Here is a 13,206-nt window from a genome sequence, read left to right as displayed (position 1 = left end):
AAAACACTTTGAAAAGCCTAACGGTTGCTGTTTCCATTGCAGGCAAATATTTTGTGTGTCATAGGTTTTGATATGTTCTGAGAATGTTCTTAGAATGTTCTCATCTTGCATAACCAAACGAGAACCATACAGTAACGTTACGCTAACGTTAGGTGTTACCTGGGATGGGACTCGCGTGTACGCGTGTACGTATACAATTTACAATAATAAATCTTTGTCAATTAATTTTTATAATCGACATTGTCGATTATGTCGAATAATCGTTGCAGTCCTTCTTCCGCAACTAAGGGTCGGCGCATCAATCTAATTATCGATAATAACAGTATTAGACCGATACTAGGGTGATGAGAGTCATTGATATTTTTCATTTCTTTTCGATGTTTTTGTCCAGAAAAATCTGTGTTTTGTTGGTGTGTTCTTCATATTTTTACATTGCTGATATTGATGTATTTAAATAATATTATTTTCTTTACAAACTTAAGGGAATACGTCATTGTACACAGGATGGCGTTAAGGGTAAATAGCCCAAATATTTGTATATCCAAACATACACATCTTTAAAAAACAAGTAGAAAACATGGAACCCTGTATTTCAGTAGGGAATATATATATATATATATATATATATATATATATATATATATATATATATATATATATATATATATATATATATATATATATAAAACGTATAACCATAATGTTTGAACAATTCACCTGATATCACCGTCATTACCTCATAATACCAGTAGATAGCGGTAGAGTATAAAACGTTTTCTTCGTGTCACAATCTTGCAGAAGGCAAGTCACTTTTATTTACCGACAGGTGTCGCTCTTTTTCTGCATGTCATGCTCAATATACATTATGCACAACTTTTTAACGATGCAGACGCTTATAGAAAAAAGAAAATATGCTGTGTATTAAATTTTGAAAGTTGATTGTATTGCACATGGTAGTTTAAAAGTAATGGGACTATACAAAGTCGATTGATACCGGAATGTGTGTCCAAATACAAATAAAAGTTGTAGGTGCGTCAATGTTTAAATTACTTTCTTGGGGCGTGGGGAAGAGGAGGAGGGCTGGGTGGCACTACAAACGTTAGTGTTGACCTTATGCACTGCAAAATAGAGCAAATATAAAAAGACTCGATTTTATAAAAAACAACAAAAAAAAAAACATACTAAAAACTAGTAATAATTAAGTTGCTGCATGGAAAGATAATTTGACTTGATAATGCCTCCTGTAGTGTTGTATATCTGGAAATCAGCAGGATTTCTAAGGTAGAAATAAGTATTTTATTCTGAAAACTTGCAATTCTTAAAATAAGCATCCTCGAATTGTTGCAGAATCTTTGAACAAGAGTTTCCATGTGGGTAAAAAAAACAAAGGTATCTTATTTGAATAATTTTCTCAATTTTCAAATTTTTAAACTAGAATGGAAATATACAATTATTCATGCTAAAATTCAGATTAGTCAATGACTAAACAGAAGTAAATTGCTATTAAAAATAGGGACATTTATAAAAATACCATTTCAAATCTTGGTAAGTGGCACATAATATTCGCAGTGAAGCAAGTACATTCAAGTCATACTGATACCGATACTGTGCACCAGAATTGTTATCTGAACTTGAGAAAGTTTGTGATTTTGGCTGTAATTTCTTGATACATTCCTCTCAAAAACGAATTTGTGGATTGGTACGATATATTACAATGTAACAATATCAGCAAATAATGCAATTGTAACATACAGTTGTTTGAGCCGTATAGGTTCAACAAATCATTAGATTTTGCTGTCCTCTATCCTATACCACATACAAATAGAAACCATCAATGTATTTATGATATCAAAACACGCAATGTTTTTAAAAATATTTTGACTTCATCACGCTGGTATCGATCAGATACCGACTCTATGGTATCAATAAGATCGACGTTTGCATCGACCCTCTGAATGATGCTGCGGCTCCGGACACGCACGCGGCACAGCAACAATAATATTTGGCACCAAGTGGCTGCAGGAACGATGCACACTTTGAGCTGACTTCACTGCATGAGCTGGAAAAAAGTGAATTCCTGCGTGGATTAGACGGGCAAATATGGGGAGAAACCCAACTGCTGTTGAATGCAAAACGGCGTAGAAAGACGTACGTGTCTGTTAAGAAGATGGCTATAGTTATTAGTGCTCAGCTCATTTGCATAAAAGTGCTTCTTTACGTGACACTGACACATTGCATGGAATCTGACCTCTGCAAACCTGCTCGAATCGATCCCCTGACGCATGGCAAACAAGTGATTTTTAGGATGAACGCGTTCCAACAGGAGTTTTATCTTCACCTCCAACCGGATTCCAGTTTCCTGGGACTGGAACCTGCAGACCTGCAGGGGTGTTTCTTCTCCGGTGGTGTCAACTCACAGTTGGACTCGTTTGCAGCGCTGAGCTTGTGCAAAGGTCTCAACGGCGGGTTTTATTTGAACGGAATGGAATATTTCATCAGCCCCCAGGATGGAGACGCAACCGGGACGCACGTCGTTCGCCGCCGTAGAAGCTCTGCGCAATCCAGCAGGTGTGGAGTGGTACCCGACTCTCAGTTATTTAACACGTCCCTGGAAAAATACAGATATATGAGCGAAGTGACGGCTGCAGAGACTGCGTTGGGAAGGTCCAAAAGATTCGCCTCCGTCCCCAGATTTGTGGAGGCGCTGGTGGTGGCGGACGCGTCCATGGGTTCATTTCACGGCGACGACCTGAAGCATTACCTGCTGACACTCATGTCAGTGGCAGCCAAGCTTTACAAGCACCCAAGCATCTTAAACTCCATCAACGTCGTGGTCGTGGGCTTCATGGTGCTCAAGGAGGATGACAAGGGGCCCAAGGTTTCCAGTAATGCAGCCTTGACTCTACGGAACTTCTGCTCCTGGCAGAAAAAGTTAAATAAGTACAATGACAAACATCCAGAGTACTGGGATACTGCAATTCTTTTCACCAGACAGGTAAGAAAGGTGCCATACAGTGTGTATGCATCCACATGCACACGTGCAAAATGATACAGTCGTGGTCAAAAGTTTACATGCACTTGTAAAGAACATAATGTCATGGCTGTCTTGAGTTTCCAATAATTTCTACAACTGTTATTGATTGAGTGATTGGAGCACATACTTGTTGGTCACAAAAAAACATTCATGAAGTTTGGTTCTTTTATGAATTTATTATGGGTCTACTGAAATGTGACCAAATCTGCTGGGTCAAATGTATACATACAGAGAAAAAGATAAGACCTTTTGGAGGAAAGTTATTTGTTCTGATGAAACAACAATTGAGCTGTTTGGCCACAATTTTTGGAGGAGAAAAGGTGATGCTTTTAATCTCAGGAACACAACCTACCATCGAGCATGGTAGTGGTAGTATTGTAATTTTGCTACCAATAGAACTGGTGCTTTACAGAGAGTAAATGGGACAATGAAAAAGGATTACCTCCAAATTCTTCAGGACAACCTAAAATCATCAGCCCGGAGGTTGGGTCTTAGGCGCAATTGGGTATTCCAACAGGACAATGACTCAAAAAACACATCAAAAGTGGTAAAGGAATGGCTAAACCAGGCTAGAATTAAGGTTTTAGAAGGGCCTTTCCAAAGTCCTAACTTAAACGTGTGGACAATGCTGAAGAAACAAGTCCATGTCAGAAAACCAACAAATTTAGCTGAACTGCACCAATTTTGTCAAGAGGAGTGGTCAAAAATTCAACCAAAAGCTTGCCAGAAGCTTGTGGATGGCTACCAAAAGTGCCTTATTGCAGTGAAACTTGCCAAGGGACATGTAACCAAATATTAACATTGCTGTATGTATACTTTTGACCCAGCAGATTTGGTCACATTTTCAGTAGACCCATAATGAATTCATAAAAGAACCAAACTTCATTAATGTTTTTTGTGAAAAACAAGTATGTGCTCCAATCACTCTATCACAAAAAAATAAGAGTTGTAGAAATGATAGGAAACTCAAGACAGCCATGACATTATGTTCTTTACAAGTGTTTGTAAACTTTTGACCACGACTGTAAGTGTATCTACCATCTTCACTTGTAAAAACTTTTTAGTAAAACAACACTATTGAGACTGAAGTACCTTGGTTTTTGTTAGTAATCAGTTCCAACGCTGCAAAAAGTCAGTGTTCCAAAACAAGAAAATAAAATACAAAAATTAGGGGTATTTTATTTGAACTAAGCAAAATTATCTGCCAATAGAACAAGAACATTCGGCTTGTCAAGACTTTCCAAAACAAGTAAAATTAGCTAACCTCAATGAACCCAAAAATACCTTAAAATTAGTATATTCTCACTAATAACAAGTGCACTTTTCTTGATAGAAAAAAAAGAGACCTTTTTGCTCAATATGTTGAAAAATATTCTTAAATGAAGTAAACGCTAGTGCCATTATCTTGACTTTAATGACATGCGCTCTGCATTACATTTCTTGAAACCAGCAAACTTACACTAAAAAGTAGTTCATTATTCTTAATGGAAAGGCAACAAGGCAACCGCTTGTTACTCTCGGGGTCTCCTAGCCGCTCAGGCAAATCATATGGTCTAAAAATGCATTTTTCCATCGACAACATGACATCATCGCGCCAAGTGTGTGCTCTTTCAGTCAATTAGTGCGCATATATACAGCCCGGCCCCCGGCCAAATTTTTTTAATTGTCATTTTGAAGAATTTATCTGAATGTGCATGAACTATTTTGTTCAAAATAGTTTGAAATGTCACATGTTAAATGTTTAAATATTAACTGTCAGTTTACTGTACTGTGCCAACTGTACTACTATATGAGTACGTATGTTCTATTGTTTCATTGAAAATAAAACAGCAAAGTCCATTTGGCTGTCATCTGTTTTAATTATGAGACACAATTGTGTCAAAATCATGATATTTTTTTTCATGCTTGAAATAAGAAATTATTAATTTGAAAACGTAGTTTTATACATGTGAGTGTTGATGACACAGCTTTGCAACAGTTGATATTCTAGTTTCAAGCATGTTTTACTCAATATAGGTAATAAAATCTCAGCAACAAGCTGTTATATCTTACTGAGATCATTTAGGACCAAAACCCTTAAAACAAGTAAAACACTCTAACATAAAATCTGCTTAGTGAGAAGAATTATCTTATCAGACAGAAAATAAGCAAATATCACCCTTATATGAGATATTTAATCTTACTTAGATTTCAGTTGTTGCAGTGAAAATGTCAAACAATGTGAAATACACATACATGACTCTAAAATAGATACATTAAAAATAAAATATTACTTCACTTCAAGCTTTCCTCAGCCCAGTACAGTCATTCAGTAGGGGAACATCCTTTTCTGCTACTCTCTAAACACGAGTACAGTCTCCAATAATAGATAAACGATATAAAGATACCGGAGTTAAAAAAAAAACATCACTTAGAGGACTGTACAATTCTCCATAGCAACTCGGAACAAGGGAATGAAACTTGATAAACGTTCTGTGTAAATTTTTAGATCGCCGATTGGCTCATTTGAAGTCAATCAAAAAGTGATTCACCCTCAGTCAGATCATCTAATTATCGTGCAAAAGCTCAGTGTCCAGGCCAGCTGAGGCCAAACCCAGTTTCCATACACTTCCAGAGATGCTGAGCGTCCGATGGGCGGAAAAAAGCAGAGCATTTATATAATGACTGTCCTTTGGCTGCAGTGGAACAAGCCACTCTATGCTCTCCTATTGAAGTCAATGGAAGCTCAGCGTCAACACAAGCTATGTGCACATGGACACAATTAATCGGATTAAAAGACTAACCGGAATAAATATGCTTCATGTAAACACGCCATTTGGAATATTCTGACCCAATCACGCACGTTCAGATCCAAATTTCATTCCGATCGAGACGGGTGGTTTATGCCGAGAGTCATTCAGATTGGAGCGCATGGAAACACTTCTTCTGAAGTTCGGGTAAAAAAAAACCTTACTGCGCATGTCTTTGATGTCAGCTATACTTTGGTGATGGAGGGGGGACTAAATGTAATAATCTTGTACAGACGTAGCGTTACATACTGTTGAGTTTGTCGCTCTAAAACCGAGACTAGCAAAAACAAAAATCTTGTTGCTGTCTCCCCCCATTCAAACATGTACAGAAGCAGCGTTATATACTGTTAAGTTTGTTGCTCTAAAACGAGACTCGCAAAAACAAAAGTATGGTCTGGAGTGTCATGTCATGTGCCGATGTAACAATAAACTGAGGGATCCAATTGTCGTCTCAACGAGCTGTTTTATTCCAAGTGCTAACTGCTAGCCTCAGACACATGCACAAAATGTCGTAACGTGAAGACGCGCGGCAACCCGTACATATGACAACATTAAGGTAAAGAACCGCTCCATTTTAAAAAGAGAGGTTAAACAAAAGTAGTACACAGAAGGAAAACATTATAAATAAATAACATGACAAGGTCGGACAAGTAGAATGCACAGAGCCATGTTTGTGTTAAGCAGAGGTCACTGTTTCTTCTTCTTCTACTTCCATATATGGCATGTGGTGCGAATGTCAAATTAAAGTATTTCGATTGAAGGTGTGATGCATGAAAATGCATGTCATAATCGGATAATTTTTTTCAGGGTCCATGTACACGGGAACATTCTAATCTGAATTATGATCAAGTTAAAAACATTTTTCCCATGTACGCGTGGCTACTGTTTAATGCACTGTGACGCTACCATAATGAATGAGAGGAAGTCGCGTCAGTCGTCACCATAGTAGTTAATCTGGAACAAAATGTTTTACATCTTCCAGCGCATATTTACTCAATGAAATGTAAACACAAAAGTATGTGTTTTTTCTTTACATATTAGGGGAAGCTTCCCTTGCAGTCTGAGAGCAATTGCCATCAATTCAGTCCTTCAAGGATTTCATAGGCTTTTTTTGTGATTGTTTTGGCCTAAAATGCCTTAATGCAACTTTTTAAAAAAAGCAAAAATTGCAATGTTTTAAGGCTTATTTTATATATATATATATATATATATATATATATATATATATATATATATATATATATATATATATACATATATATATATATATATATATATATATATATATATATATATATATATATATATATACATACATATATATATTAGAGATGTGGGAAAAAATCAATTCGAATTCGAATCGCGATTCTCACGTTGTGCGATTCAGAATCCATCCATCCATCCATTTTCTACCGCTTATTCCCTTTGGGGTCGCGGGGGACGCTGGAGCCTATCTCAGCTACAATCGGGCGGAAGGCGGGGATTCAGAATCGATTCTCATTTTTAAAAAATCGATTTATTTTTATTTTTATTATTCATTAAAACATTTTTTTTTTTATTACATTTTTTTTTTTAATTAATCAATCCAACAAAACAATACACAGCAATACCATAACAATGCAATCCAATTCCAAAACCAAACCCGACCCAGCAACATTCAGAACTGCAACAAACAGAGCAATTGAGAGGAGACACAAACACGACACAGAACAATCCAAAAGTAGTGAAACAAAAATGAATATTATCAACAACAGTATCAATATTAGTTACAATTTCAACATAGCAGTGATTAAAAATCCCTAATTGACATTATCATTAGACATTTATAAAAATAAAAATAAATTAACAATAGTGTCACAGTGGCTTACACTTGTATCGCATCTCATAAGCTTGACAACACACTGTGTCCAATATTTTCACAAAGATAAAATAAGTCATATTTTTGGTTCATTTAATAGTTAAAACAAATTTACATTATTGCAATCAGTTGATAAAACATTGTCCTTTACAATTATAAAAGCTTTTTACAAAAATCTACTACTCTGCTTGCATGTCAGCAGACTGGGGTAGATCCTGCTGAAATCCTATGTATTGAATGAATCATTTTGAATCGGAAAAAAATTGTTTATTTTTTTTAAAAATTTTTTCGTTTTTGAATCGAGAATCGTTTTGAATTGAAAAAACATCGATTTTGAATCAAATCGTGACCCCAAGAATCGATTTTGAATCGAATCGTGGGACACCCAAAGATTCACAGCCCTAATATATATATATATATATATATATATATATATATATATATATATATATACACATGTAAAGTCATTAACATGTTTTTTTTTTTTAACTAGTTATCAATGTTGTATGTCCAGAGTGTCGAACACGTTTTTATTGTGAGCCATGTCACAGTTATGGCTGCCCTCTGAGGGCCGGTTGTAACAGTAAATAATACATAATATATATTTTCTGATTTGTCCTGTCAAACCTTCTAGACAAACCATATTGTTGATGTAGATGCCCATATCTGCTGTACAGATTTACTTTAAAAAAGAGAATTGTTGGATAGTTCTCTTGTTTCCCCATTTGTATTAGACTTTATTTAATGTTTGGGTAGACTTTTATGGAACAAAACCATTTTTCTTTTAAGTAGTATACACATTTACCAGAACTGTTCATCTATTTTATAGAGGAATGTAGTTAATCGTTGAACTGGCCCCCAATGTTATTAAAAAGTGTGGATTTTGAATCGAGAATCGCTTTGAATCGAGAATCGATTGTGAATCTAACAGTTACCCCCAAGAATCGAATCGAATTGAATCGTGGGGTGCCCAAATATTTACAGCCTTTAAAACGAGTATGAAACCAACGCTTCCCATCAAATGTGATGGAGCTTGAGAGTTGCTGCAAAGAGGAATGGGCAAAACTGCCCAAAAAGATAGGTGTGCCAAGCTTGTGGCATCTTATTAAAAAAGAGTTGAGGCTGTACTTGATGCCAAAGGTGCATTAACAAAGTAGTGAGCAAATGCTGTGAATACTTATTTATATGTGATTTTTTGTTTTTTATTTTTAATACATTTGCAAATGTATGTACAGGTATGTCGACTTAGCACTTTGTGGTATCAAGAAGAACATGGTGCAATAGACTTTGATGACTTGGTCGACATGCACAGGTTGTCGTCTTACTTGGGACTGACTTGAAAAGAATGCAACAGCAAAATTTCTAACTAGATAAGGCAGTTTGTGTTGAAATCTTGCGTAATTGCTTAAGAGCTGAAACTGGACTAAACGGATGTATGGACAATTGAACATCATTGATGGTCAATCTTTTACAGTTTACAGTTCAAACTATAAATCCCATATTAGACTTAGACTTAAACAAACTTTATTGATCCATACTTTATTCATGTACATTCTGGGTGTATTGTTCAGTAAAAAACCTGTAAGACTCAATTTTGTTTTTGAGTTATCTGTCATTAAACCCTGGTATACCACTTCAGGCATGCAGTAGGGGGGCGTACTGATATATGTCAAGGACTCACTTAATGCAAAGGAAATTCCCCTGACTGCTGATATATCTACTGGATGTTTATGTATTAATGTCACACTATCACAAAACATGCAATTCAATGTATTAGTGGTATACAGCCCTCCATCTGCGGGCGCTGTAACGCTATGCGAAGACTTAGGTGTACTGTTTAAGAATTTTAGGAATAACAGTGAAGTACTTGTCTTCGGAGACTTCAACTTAAACTGGCTAGACAAACACTGCAGAAAAAAACTAAAAGACCTCACATCTAAACATGACTTTTGTCAGAAGATAGAAACCCCCACACGTATCACTAAAAACACTCAGACACTAATTGATTTAATCTTCACAAACAAGCCTGACAGAATCGTAAAAACGTACAATCTAGTCACCGACTTGTCAGATCATAATCTGACATTAGCTGCAAGAAAACTCACAAAGAAAAGTTTGACGAGGTTTAAAAGCCAAGATCAGAAAACTTTTAAACTTGAGGTCCCTCGCCAATCAACAACAGCATTTGAAAATGAATGAAAGGGCATTAATTGGGACGAGCTCCAACAACATGACCAAGTACACGCCTGCTGTAGTCAGCTAATGTCTACTATCGGACGCATTATTGATACATTTATTAGAAAGCGGAAAAAATCCCAGAGTAAATTTCAGCTACCATGGATTAATGATGATATCCGGAAATTAATGAAAAAGAGAGATTATGCCTTAAAAATTTATATCAAAACTCGTAGTGACACCGATTTGAAAATATTTAAAGGCTTGCGTAATCAAGTAGTTAAACAGCTCAGAATGTCCCAATCAAACTATTACATTCACATGCTATTAGAGGCCAAAGGAAATGGCAAAATTATCTGGAAACTACTACATAGCCTATTAAACCCAGAGGGTAACACCACCCAAACCCAATATAAACTTAAAGTAGGAGACAAAATCATTACTGATTGTACACATGTCTCAAATTAGTTCAATAATTTCTTTATAGAATCTGTAAAAAACCTTTCCTTGGGTTTCTCTTGTATGACTAATGATGATAAACAACAGACATACCTGATAAACGAGACAACTAATTTCAGCTCAAGGAGGTTAGTCAGACAACTGTCCTAAATGCCATACATGACCTAAACACCACATACTCAAATCATATTTATAATCTAGACACAGTTTTTCTTAAAAAATATAGTGGCATCCTTATGCAGCTTCTTACCCATCTTATGAATAATTTCATTAAAACTGTGCAATTCCCAGATGGATGGAAAACTGCACAGGTAATACCACTTTTAAAATCTGGAGATGCTGGAATGACATCTAACTATAGACCTATCAACCTTCTTCCAGTTGTATCTAAAGTCCTGGAGAAGATTGTTTCGGAACAACTAATGCACCACCTTGAGACAAACCACTATTTGAATCCCCTGCAATTCAGATCCAGACGTAACCATTCTACAGAATCTGCCACTTGTTTTTTAACTGAAAATATCAAACATTCCCTTGACAAGGGACAGGTGGACGGTGCAGTATTTCTAGACTTAAAAAAAACATTTGATACAGCCAATCATGACATTTTAATTTCAAAACTAACTAAATTCAACTTATCCAAACAGTCATTGTCCTGGTTTGAGTCATATATAAAGGGCTGTGAAAAATGTGTCACCATTAATAATGTGAGATCTTCCTTCCGCAAAATTGAAACAGGTATACCTCAGGGTAGTGTCTTGGGACCGATACTATTCAGTCTATACATCAATGACCTTCCAGATGTATGCATGGATATAGATTTCAAATAAACCTTTTTTTAATTCAAAACAAAAGCCACATGTTAAAAAAGTAGTTCTGAAAAAAGGGGCAAAAGCATGCTATAATGACAGACTGAATGTGACTTCATAGTGTTAAAGGGGTTATATTATGATTTTTGTTTTACATTTTAAAAAATTCCTTGGTGATAACATGTAAAGGTCAACATTTTGCTTAGATTATGTTTTACAGACCGTTTTCAGGTCACTTTCTGACTGGCTCTTCAGGATGCGCCATTTTGTGGGTGGTCTTACCGTATTTACGTGCCTTCACTTCGACAGCGTTTTCTCCCCGCCAACCATGTTGTAGTTTTTAGCACTTCCATAGCGAATCTACTGACAGACTTAAGTTCAAACTATTAGCTACTTTGTATTAGAAATGGAGACAGCGGTGAATGCGTGTGCATGTATGAGCCAGTCTGCCCCACAACAAGAGGATAGAGGAAAAAGAAGAAACTCACTGACCACAGCATCGGACTACAATGGCGGACTTTGGATAACATTTCTAGCATGATGTCACATTTGGGAAAAAAGTCACATATGGGGAAAATTCCAAATGGCTCGTTGAGAGGAAATATGAAGGAAGGCAAATTTGTTTTATAAATATCTCCACTATGCCTCCATTAGTTGATTTCAAATTATGCAGATTCCAAATACACGAAAACAGAGTCTAATGGGTAAGAAAAGTAGTTTTTTGCGTAATAGGTCCCCTTTAAAAAAACAAAACACAAAAGATGATTTATGACCCTGGAAGTACAAAAAATGTTAAAAATAAATGCGTACTTGTTAATTTCACCTAAAGCAACAACGCAATGCTGTATATATCCAGTTATTACATTTAGGGATATGTGCATAATTTGATGCCATAATGTGCAGAATATCAATGAGTTCTACAGTATGTGGACTCTGGAACATTTATTTTCTGGAGATCATCATTATATGATCATGTTAATCATCATTGGATCATCATTGTATGTTAATGTTAATACGAAAATCGTATCCTAAAATGTCAATACACTTTGATTTGAAAACATGAAAAAAATAAAATAAAAAAATAATATACAAAACAAAAGAAAAGAAACAAAGAGCAAGGGATGACATATCTGTCATGGCATGACATGACATAGTGCTGTTTGGCATGACCCCGGGATGCAAAGACAGAACGCGGCATTCAGGTAAAAGGTTTAATTCTATAAGTAGAAGGAAAAAAGGACTAGTGTAAAGCCTGTAGTAACAGTAAGAGAACACACGCAAAAATGAAACAACACACACTGTGGCATACAGGAAACAATGAACCAGTGTTGAGAGGTAGGTGACGCTGCTACAGAAACCCACTTGATTGACAATCAGAGACAGGTGAGCCTCCTAATTGCCAACCAGTAACAGGCGAGGAGAAAAGCTACTGCAGAGCAAACCACAAAAAAGAAAGAACAAAAAGGAAGAGCGCTAGACAAGAAGAAACACTAAACAAAAGGAAAAACAACACAAAACCGGCCACACAGACCGTGACAATATAAACATAGTTATGACATACCAGGCTACTAATACTGAACAAATAAACAGGATAGAGGCAAGAATAACAAAGTTAAAACTGTTCCTTATACAACATTTAAATGGATCTGTCAGTTGGTTTGATTCCGAACGATTCCACATCAGTGGTTTGCCACAAATGGGAAAAAGACTAATTTGAGTTCAGCCATAACCTTTGATAGATTTAGGAATAGGAAAACTACCCAACACACCTTAATCTCCATGGAGTTATAACAATACATTGTTGGCCAATTCAAACAAAACACAACCTATAAAATATTCACAACCGGCTTGAGTGCAAAAAAAAAAGTGCACGCTCAAGTCGGCGTCGACTACTGTACATGGTCCACCGCTTTTGTGGACAGAAAATCGGACTACCACCGGGATAATTTTAATTAAAAAAATTGGTCCTTTTGTTTTGACATGTGTTGTAGTGTTGTTAACTTCTTCAATATCGCTAAGCAGAGTGAAATGACAAAAGCAACATACCTACAGTCCTTCTTGTGGCAAAGTAAGCTTCAAAAT

General features: G+C 36.0%; 1 protein-coding gene across 1 annotated transcript in view; it reads left to right on the top strand.

Annotated features, from left to right (window-relative positions):
* Nucleotides 1-2,041: 2,041 nt before the first annotated feature.
* LOC133572644 (A disintegrin and metalloproteinase with thrombospondin motifs 15-like) overlaps nucleotides 2,042-13,206 on the top strand; it is a 45,846-nt gene continuing 34,681 nt past the window's right edge. Inside the window, exon 1 of the mRNA XM_061925492.1 lies at nucleotides 2,042-2,995. Within this exon, the coding sequence (XP_061781476.1) occupies nucleotides 2,168-2,995 (828 nt within the window). The 5' untranslated portion in view covers nucleotides 2,042-2,167. The remainder of the gene's footprint in view (nucleotides 2,996-13,206) is intronic.

Source organism: Nerophis lumbriciformis, linkage group LG30 (assembly GCF_033978685.3).
Source record: "Nerophis lumbriciformis linkage group LG30, RoL_Nlum_v2.1, whole genome shotgun sequence".
Classification (NCBI taxonomy): domain Eukaryota; kingdom Metazoa; phylum Chordata; class Actinopteri; order Syngnathiformes; family Syngnathidae; genus Nerophis; species Nerophis lumbriciformis.
This window is presented reverse-complemented; position numbering and strand designations above follow the sequence as displayed.